This window comes from Sorex fumeus, unplaced genomic scaffold (genome assembly GCF_029834395.1).
Source record: "Sorex fumeus unplaced genomic scaffold, SorFum_2.1 ptg000005l, whole genome shotgun sequence".
NCBI classification, from domain to species: domain Eukaryota; kingdom Metazoa; phylum Chordata; class Mammalia; order Eulipotyphla; family Soricidae; genus Sorex; species Sorex fumeus.
Window position 1 is genome coordinate 3857501 of NW_026606062.1, and position 10000 is coordinate 3867500.

General features: G+C 42.1%; 1 protein-coding gene across 1 annotated transcript in view; it reads left to right on the forward strand.

Annotated features, from left to right (window-relative positions):
* Positions 1 to 10000, forward strand: part of COL4A3 (collagen type IV alpha 3 chain) — a 182169-nt gene that overhangs the window by 114129 nt on the left and 58040 nt on the right. Inside the window, exons 18-22 of the mRNA XM_056121379.1 lie at positions 66 to 107; positions 3551 to 3635; positions 4967 to 5002; positions 6838 to 7002; positions 9583 to 9675. Of these exons, the coding sequence (XP_055977354.1) occupies positions 66 to 107; positions 3551 to 3635; positions 4967 to 5002; positions 6838 to 7002; positions 9583 to 9675 (421 nt within the window). The remainder of the gene's footprint in view (positions 1 to 65; positions 108 to 3550; positions 3636 to 4966; positions 5003 to 6837; positions 7003 to 9582; positions 9676 to 10000) is intronic.

A 10000-nucleotide genomic window follows, 5' to 3' on the forward strand; every position in this document is an offset into this window, starting at 1 on the left:
GCCTTCTTTTTTAAATATGAAAATGCTTTTGATTGACATTTTTGTAACTGTTGTTTTTAATATAGGGCTGGAAGGGGGACATGGGCCCTCCAGGATTCCCTGGTCCAGTAAGTATAACTAGGGATAAAACCAATATCATGTCTGATCAACTCTTTCAGGTCAACTCTTTCAGAGTACCAAGGAGATTTTGAACAAATTTCTCTGTTAACTCCTGTGATGAAGATGATAATGTTTAATGTTTTTCCACACCAGAACAGAAAAATATCTATTGTCATTATTTGCCCACTGACCATCGACAGCTGCTGCTATTTAATTGTATTTGGTCTCAACAAAGCTCTCGTGGCTCCCATCTCGGTCTATGCAGAAGGAAAACTGTGTAACTAATGAGGCCTGCATCGATAAGCACTCATGTCTTGAGTCGGGTAGGAAGATTAGCAGTGGGGGACAGCTTGGGAGCCAGGGATGAGGGGGGCGGCTCTGCCCTATCAAGCTGTGCCCAGTTTGGATAACTCCTTCAGGCGCCAGAGCTCAGTCTCAGTCTCTTTTGCTTGGTAAGCAAAGACCAACCACCATAGCATAAGTTCTATAGCAGAGTCCAGGGTTCTACTCCCCAGCACAGCCTACATCTGATGTTTGGCACTCCTGACTGCAAATGACCACATTCCCCATAGTGTCTCTGGAGTGTAGGGAAATGAGTGAAAGGGACCCAGTGAGTTCTAGTGTCCCTTCCCCAACCTGCTTCAAAAGATAGTTTTCTCTCCTCAGTGGAGTGCCCCGCCCCCAACAACCCCACAAGGCTGCCATTCATCACTAAGCTGGGTAGACAGAGGGTTGATGCTGGCAGAGCCCTTGGGAAAAGTGTCCTATTGTCAATGCAGTTCTCAGTCTTCTCTGCTAAGTGAGCAACTCAGAAACTGGCAGTGAGGACCAGTTTTAGTTTAGACAGTGTGATTTTAAAAGCTCTTAATAATTGAGTCCCAGGCATATAATATTCCAACTCTGATTCCACTACCAATGTCCACATTCCTCCATCGATGTTTCAAGATTCCCTCTCACTCCCCAGCCTACTCTTTGAAAGACAGATTTTTAGGTTTAATTATTGCAGGTTGCGCTTAATTATTACTCTTTCAGAAGTGATGACTCAAGTGGTTTGGATGTAAACAAATGCCTCACCTCTATACCATCAATGTGTTCAAGGCCCCGCCATCATCTCTGTGTTACCTCCAGACCTTCTCTTTCTAATTCCACCATCTATTTCTCTCCTTCCTTGGTATTTTAATTTCTGTCATCTAAAGCCTAAAGTTAGTCCACCTTTGAAAAATTCCATCTCTTTATTTTGCTACTCTATATACCACATATTAATGAAAATATCTGGTATTTGTCCTCCTCCTTATGACTTAACATGATATCCTCCAGTACCATACAAATTGAAGGGACTTTTATGGTTTCCCCATTCCTTGCAGCTGCATAGTGTTCAATTGTGCACATATACCGTAACTTTATTATTCACTTATCTATCATTGCATATCTGGGTTGGCTTGTAGAAATCTGTATCTTGATATGACAAAATAAATGATTCACATACAAGTACTCCCAAAGTATTTTTTTTTATTTTTATTAGTGAGACACTATGAGGTACAGTTGTAGACTTACAAATCTTTGTGCTTGGCCTTCAATTATACAATGATCAAGTACCCATCCCTCCACCAGTGCCCATTTTCCATCACCACGGATCCCAGTATCCCTCCCACTTCCCATATCCCCCATCCCACCCTGCCTCTGTGGCAGGGCATTCCCTTTTGTTCTCTTTCTCCTTTTAGGTGTTGTGGTTTGCAAAAGAGGCAATCATGTTTGGTCTATAGTCTGCTTTCAGCATACTTCTCCCATCCTGGGAGAATACTCCCAACACCCTTTATTTGGTGCTCCCTTCTCTATCTGAGATCTCTTTTCCCCTAGCATATGTGGCTGGCCTCCAAGCCATGGAGCAAAATTCCTGGTACTAATCTCGGCCATTCTTGGGTATTAGTCTCCTATTTTGTTACTTTATGTTCCCCAGATGAGTGCAATCTTTCTATGGTACATTTACACAATGGAGTACTATGTAGCTGTTAGAAAAGACAGCCATGAAATTTACATACAAGTGGTACCACATGGAAAGTATCATGTTAAGCGAAATGAGTCAGAAAGAGAGGGAGTCATAGAAAGATTGCATCCAAAGTATTTTTAAGGAGTTACTTAAGGGAGGGTGAAAAGAGATAGACTATAAGAGCACATAAATGAGATAGGTGACTATGGATGTTTGTTACATATCAATTATGATGAAAATTATTGACCCTGTACAGTATTTGAGAAAGCACAACAGAATTTGACATTTCCACTTTCCATTTTCTTTCTTCCAAGTGAAATCAATTTGCTAAGTGCACTTTAGAGAGATTCTTGTTCTTACCTTACTTTGTATTTTCTTCTGCCCAGTTCTATGTAACTTAGCTGCTGCTAAGTTCAGAGTAAATTGGGAAGTATCTGATTAAAGAAACCAGCTGAGTAGGTCCACTGAACATCTAGGAAATAAAGTTACTGCATCATTATGAGCATTTGTCTACCATTGTAGTGAGGTAAACGTATTTATAATACTGTTATTGATACTTCTATGCATATATGATTCCAACCCCACTCCTGTCACCACAATGCTTATTTCCTTCCCCAAGGCCTTTCCCAGTCAACCTCTCCTCTCACATAAGCTCAGTTCTCTGGACAATATATCCAATTCTGATGAGTTTGACTATTTGTTGTTCCCTTACTGTGTTTATTTATACTCCATCTAGGAGAGAGATTTTTTTAATTTGTTGCGCAGGTGTTGACATCTACACACATGTAATTAAATAAAGCTAAACTACTACAATTCCACAAAAACTGTAAATTGGTAAGTTGGTAGAAAAATTTCAAAAACTATCTCTTTTCACGTATGAACTTTTTTTTTTTTGGCTTTTGGGGCCACGCCCGGTGATGCTCAAAGGTTACTCCTGGCTCTGCATGTAGGAATTACTCCTGGCAGTGCTCAGGGAACCATATGGAATGCCAGAGATGGAACCCATGTCGGCCACGTGCAAAGCAAATGCCCTACCCACTGTACTATCGCTCCAGCCCAATATGAACGTTTTAAGTGAAAGAAAATAGAATAAAAAAATCAGAGTTGACCAGATGTCAGCATAGCGAGTGGATATTTTGGAACCTGATCTCAGTCAGGGCTCATTAGCGTAATGTTTGTGCTCATGAAAAGGTGAGCAGGTGAGCTGGATTCATATGAAAATGTATTTCCAGTGGAAATTTATGCTATCATGATATCGTAATAAAAATAAGGTTTAATCTTTAAACATATCCAACTTTATCTGTGGTTGTCTGTTTTCCTGCTAACAACTCACAAACTGATGGATTGAGGAACATTTTTTTAAAAGCCATATTTGGGTTCAAAGAGAGAAACAGACAAAACTGCATTTGGCCAACTCTCCATAAATAGCTCTCCTTCCTTTCTCTTTGTTCTTTTTCTTTTAAGACAGAATATTATGATGCATACCAGGCAAAGGGAGAGAAAGGAATTCCAGGCCCACCAGGGCCCAAAGGAGCTCGTGGCCCACAGGGTGAGAATGAATTTTTCCTAAAATCTCCCTGAACTTCCCGTCATCTTGTTGCTGGCTTTCTTGGTCGTTGAAAAGCTGAACTCTTCCTCTTTCAAGGGATCATAGAACATGTCCAGATACCTAGAATCTCAGTAATAGAGAAGAAATCTCCCCCATATCTACGGGAAGTGTGCTTTTGGTATCTCCTGTCATTTCACATTTTCATACGAAGACTTCCTAGATGGTATATCATAAGGTAAAGGTAAAGGTAAAGGTAAAGGCCCTCCCGTTGATCGTCGATTTGCTCGAGCAGGCCCAGTAACGTCTCCATTGGAGACTTTGTTGTTACTGTGTTTGGCATATCAAATACTCTCGAGAGGTATATCATAAAAGGGAATGAAATTAGCTTTGTGAACAAAAGCATGAATTTCTTTTATTTCTTTTTTTTTTTTAATTTTTATACATCACGGGGAGCTTTCCAGGCTCTGCTGTGCAGCGATATGGGCTGGAGCGATAGCACAGCAGTAGGGCGTTTGCCTTGCACGCAGCCAACATGGCCGACCCGAGTTCGATTCCTCCGCCCCTCTCGGAGAGCCCGGCAAGCTACCGAGAGTATCTCGCCCGCACGGCAGAGCCTGGCAAGCGCCCTGTGACATATTCAATATGCCAAACACAGTAACAACAAAGTCTCCAATGGAGACGTTACTGGGCCCGCTTGAGCAAATTGATGATCAACGGGAGGGCCTTTACCTTTTTTTACCTTTTTAATTTTTATTAGTGAAACACCAACCATGAGGTGCAGTTGTAGACTTACAAATTTTTGTGCTTGGGTTTCGATTATACAATGATCAAATACCCATCCCTCCACCAGTGCCCATTTTCCACCACCATGGATCCCAGTATCCCTCCCACCCCCATCTCCCTCATCCCACCCTGCCTCTGTGGCAGGGCATTCCCTTTTGTTCTCTCTCTCCTTTTGGGTGTTGTGGTTTGCAAAGGAGGCATTGAGTGGCAATCAGGTTTGGTCTAGAGTCCACTTTCAGCATGAAAAGCATGAATTTCATCTCTGGCATGAAGACACCAAGTGGGACCTGGTGTTTTAGGAGGGAGGGTGAAATAATCAGCGATTTCAGTGGGAATCAAAATGAAAGCAGAGGCCCTGAACGCTTTCTTCCATTTGAGCCAAGGCTCACTAGCTGTGACAGGAGGTGACTTTGGCTGAAACCCAACAATGAACCCTGTAACTGTGTGTCTCTTTGTGATTCAATTTTTTAAAAATGTAAAGAAAGACATCAAAAACGGAGGAAGGATTACATATTTGTAAGTAATTCATTGCTTTTGTGGATTTCTAGGTCCGAGCGGTGCACCCGGAGCTCCAGGAAGTCCTGGTATGTATCTGGTCTCGGGGTACCCAAAGAAACGCTAGGAAAATGGGGGAAATGACGTTTTATGTGAGTTTGATTAATTCTGTACAATGAGGGGCTAGAGCAATAGCACAGAGGGTAGGGCATTAGCCTTGCTTGACACCAACCCAGGATCAATTCCCAGCATCCCATAAGGTCCCCCGAGCAACGCCAGGAGTAATTCCTGAGTGCATGAACCAGGAGTGACCCCTGTGCATCTCCGGGTGTGATCCAAAAAGAAAAACAAAAAAGAATTCTATACAATGACTGCTAATCAATAGAAAACTGTTTCCAGCTCTCTAATGGTTAAATTTGTGACCTGTGCTGGTCAAGTGAAAGCTATCACAAAATGATATGAAAATGATCTTTGTCATTTTGTGAAGAAAGCAACAAAAAGAATAGCAGACTCATTGATTTATTTCCCTCCAAAACCTACTAGAGATTTAAACTATTTCATAATTCTTAAAACAAGTGTCACAATGGAGACATTACTGGGCCCGCTCTAGCAAATCGATGAACAACGGGAGGACAGTGACAGTGACATAATTCTTAAAATGAATTAAGGATAGGATTCTATGTTACTATGTGTCTACTATAATCCCCTTAAAAATAGATAAATAAGTGTACTTTTTTGTGCATGGGAAAATAGTCACCAAATGATTAACACTTGGTCTCTCATAAAGTCAGAATGGTGCAAAAGAATATTTGAGAGTTCAAACTAAAGAAAAGAAAGACTTCCTCCTTCCCTGAATGCCCTCTAGCCATAACTTCTCTCTTGAAGAAGCCAGAGAATGGGGTCAGAGAGATACTACATTAGTTAAGGCATTTCTCTTGATGTGGCTCACTCAAATTTGATCTCAGCACTGCATATGGTTCCCTGGCACTGACAGAAGAGATCCTTGAGCACAGAGTCAGGAGTAAGCCCTGAGCACTGCCAACCCTCCTTTCCCTTGGAAAAAAAAAAGGTACCAATAAGCAAAAACTTCAAAGCATTCAAGACAGGTGTCAATCAGGATTTACCTTTATTAAAATGAAATCAGAAAAAAAATCAGATTATTTCCATATTGGTTATTCAGCCCTTGGCATGCAGTAGTCCTACTTTTTATTTTATTGTTTAATTTTTATTTGGGGGAGTTTAGGCTACTCCTGGCAGAGTGCTCAGGGTCAGGCTTGGGGCTCCTGATGCAGTCGTGTGTGCCAGCCCCTTGAATCACTGCCAGCCCCAGAGGTAAATTTCTTCATAGTTCAGCTTTCCAAGGAAGATGAGAGAGACAGCGCACTCCCCACATCCTAGTCATTTGGGAAGGAACAATGAAAGAAGGTCTTGCCACATGGGCTGCTCTCCCAGTAGATGGTTCCCTCCCCGACTACAGTAGTCATTACCCAGAGAGCCAGGCAGGAAGCAAGCAAGGGGCTCTGCAGGTAGACACAGACTTGTCTCTGATGCTTTTAAATATACAAAAAAAAAAAAAAAGCATCTGCTAAAGAATCAGTTGCAAAAAAAAGAAAAGAATTGGTCGCAAGCCCATAGGCAAGATGGGGACCCCAACTGCTGAAATCTCTGCAGAGTGGGTTCCCAGGGCTCTGCTGGGCATTGGCTGTTCAGCCTGCCCAGGGCTGGATGCAGAAATGCAAAGTTCCTGGTGTGATGATCATAGCTTTCTGGACTCAGAGTCTCTGATTCTCTGTGGTCTGCATCGACCTCTGAAAACAGTAGCTTTTGCAAAAGTAGGTGATCTTTTGCAACTGAATCATAAACAATTTGTTGGGTCAAAAACAAGTCAGACCTAACTCTCATCCAATGATGATTTTTCTCTCAGGGTTATCCTTGCCTGGCGTCAGAGGAATCAGCGGCTCTCCAGGCATGAAAGGAAGAAAAGGGGAGCAAGGACCCCCCGGAAGGGATGCAGTGGGGCCTCCTGGGGCCCCGGGTTGCCCTGGCTTACCAGGCCCTCCAGGGAGGCCCGGTCCTCCAGGCCGTCCAGGTAAAGATGCTCAAGGGCCACCTTTGTGCGTGTTACTCCATGAGGCTCCCTGGTCCAAAGCTCTGGCCAGATTTAGAGGCTTTTAGGAGTTTTCTCTTTGCTGGAGTTTCCTCTTTCTGTCTGATCTCTGGGATGGTGACATACTGTTTCACCCTACTTTAGCTCAGGTTCCCCAGGAACTGCTGGGCAGAGGCAAGGCTGAGGGCAGGGGTTAGGAGAAAAAAAAAAGCGTTGCTCAAGAATAAATCGGTCACTCTCTGGGTTGAGTGAGCTTATATAAAAAAAAAATAAAGCAGAATCAAAGTAAACAAAAGCAGCCCTCTCCTCCCTCTCCCTCGATGCTGCCCTTTGGTGACCTCGTTGGGGCCATGATATGGGGGCTGTACACTGTTTGCAGGCTGGTATGTGCAATTCATACTTCTTGACTGTCCGGAATCCCAGTGGAGGCCTGGGGGTCCCACACACTGTTGCAGGGCGGTACCATGCATCGAACTTGCAGCCACAGACTGTAAGGCAGCCACTCTACAACTGAGTCATTTCCTCAAGCCCTACAGCAGATGCTGTCATAACTCCTAGTCCTACATTATTCTCAAGGCATGGCTTCACAGCCTCATTTTATCAATGTTGGGCTTGCTGTGCATTTCAGTTTGCTAGAGGCAGGGATTGGACCCAGGCTGCTGGCAATCGGAACCCCTCTTCCTCTTCTGAGAGATGGTTCTAGTTTCCATCTTTTAAGCCATGCCCTCTCTTGTTCCAGTTACCACTTCAAGTCCCACAGGAAGCCCACGTCCTGTAAGACTCAGGCTTCTATTGTTGGCAGAATCTTCAAGCTGCCTTGTCTTTCTGTTTCCCCTATAAGCATCAAGTTTCTCTGAGGTCAAGGATTAATGCTTGATTTCTTTTCTTTTATCTCAGCCTATAGCACAGAAACATTACACAATCTTAAATATTTGTTACCTGATGCTTGAAAAATTATGAGTAACTACAAATATTTAAGAGTATTTGTAAGGGACTGGAACAATAGTACAGTAGGTACGGTGTTTGCCTTGCATGCAGCTGACCTGGGTTCAATCCCTGGCATCCCATATGGTCCCCCGAGTACCACCAGGAGTAATTCCTGAGCCAAGAGCCAGAAGTAACCCCTGAGCATTTCTGGGTGTGACCCCAAAAAGGAAATTTAAAAAAAAGAATACTTCTAAGAAAGGTCTGGAGAGATAATACAGCAGGTAGGGCATTTGTCATAAACCGAACAAACAGAAAGAGTGCTTGTGAAAACTATAATAAGCACAAAGCTGACCTCAGATTACATAGTTTAATGGTCACTCTCTGGTCATCATCATGATGTGGACACTGCATCTGGCACAGGCATCACTTTCACGGCCAAGCAGCTGTGCTAATAATGGAACCCAACCGGCTCCAATAAATGAAATGTTTCCCCTGCTGGAAATGTGGCTTTGAAATCTGGGCCAGTGGTAGGATCTATTTTTAAATATTTAATTTCATTAGCATTGCTTCCCACCTGTATTTGGAAAGTCGGAAAACTAGATCAAGAACAAAACGGCTTAAGAAAATTTGCTATTCATAGTAACACTAGGGGAGAAATATGTGGCCGACTGGAAACAGCCTTCTTGAATTGCTGTTTTCAGAAGGACAAGCTGTGTAAGTATGAGCAGGTGACGAGCAAAATACAGAGTTTTTCACTCAGGGTGTTTTAGCATCGATAATGCATCAGGAAAACACAGAAGAATGAGATATGACTCTGAAAATGCTGCATGATTAGTTTTGGGGTAATTTGAAGCAAGGATAAAAAATAATGAGCTTTCAGAAATATGGAGATCTATCTAAAAAACAGGAATAGAACTACCATAGGACTCCTCATGAGTATTACTAAATACCAGTTCTTGGCATCTATGCCAAAACACAAAATATTCATTCAAAAAAGAATATATGCACACCTGTGTTGATTGCCACACAGTACAATAGCCAAGATATGAAAACAACCCAAATATCCAAATATGGATGAATGGATTAAGAAGTTGTGGTATATACACACAATGCAATATTATGCAGCTTTAAGGAAGAACAAAATCAAGCAATTTGAGCAAAACACATGGAACTAGAGGATATCCCACTGAGTGAAATCAGTCAGAAAATAATGTAGGACCTGAAGATACACAGCAAGATAGCACCAAAGGTCCAAAGACAACAAAATAGGAGAACTAACACACAGAATTGAATTTGGAACTGAGGGTGGAGTGGGATATTGGGGTTCCTGGGGTAGGGAATTGGGTACTCTAGTGATGGATGTGATGCTGGAATTACGTGCATGAGAAACCATAGTTAATGATATTACAAACAATGTAATCTCATTTTTTCTTTTAATAAAGTGTATAATAATGGGCCAGTGTAAAAAATTAGCATAAGGAAGAAATGGTTAGCATACATCAACCTTTTCACCTCCCTCTGGCTCAATTTCCAAAACAAAGATGGGGCAATGCATAAAAAGACAATACCTATTGTTAAAACACAGGTGAATTTCAAAGGACAGTTAATGCACTTATTTTGTGGTGTTTTTTGCAGGTGATGTTGTTTTTTGTGAAGGCCCACCTGGAGAGCAGGGATATCCTGGCCATATAGGAGCTCCTGGAACCCCAGGATTGAAGGGACCCAAAGGTTAGTTGCATCAATTGTGCTATGCCACTACTTACATAAATCACCATCATCTGCAGCAGTAGTTCTGATTTTTCCCACTGAGACAATGACTTCATACAATGGTCAACCAAGTATAGCTTTTCCACCAAAGAACTCACTTGAAATTTTCATTTATTTGTTAATCAATCCCTATTTAATATCTATGCAAGAAATCACTGGATATCCCTAAAAAAAGTGGGTTTTATTTTTGCACTCAAGAAGAGAGACACCAGATTAGTGGATGTTTGGTAATTTCTTGGGATTCTTCTCTCTAAGAACACTAAGAAGCTCAGACAAATAAAGTAAA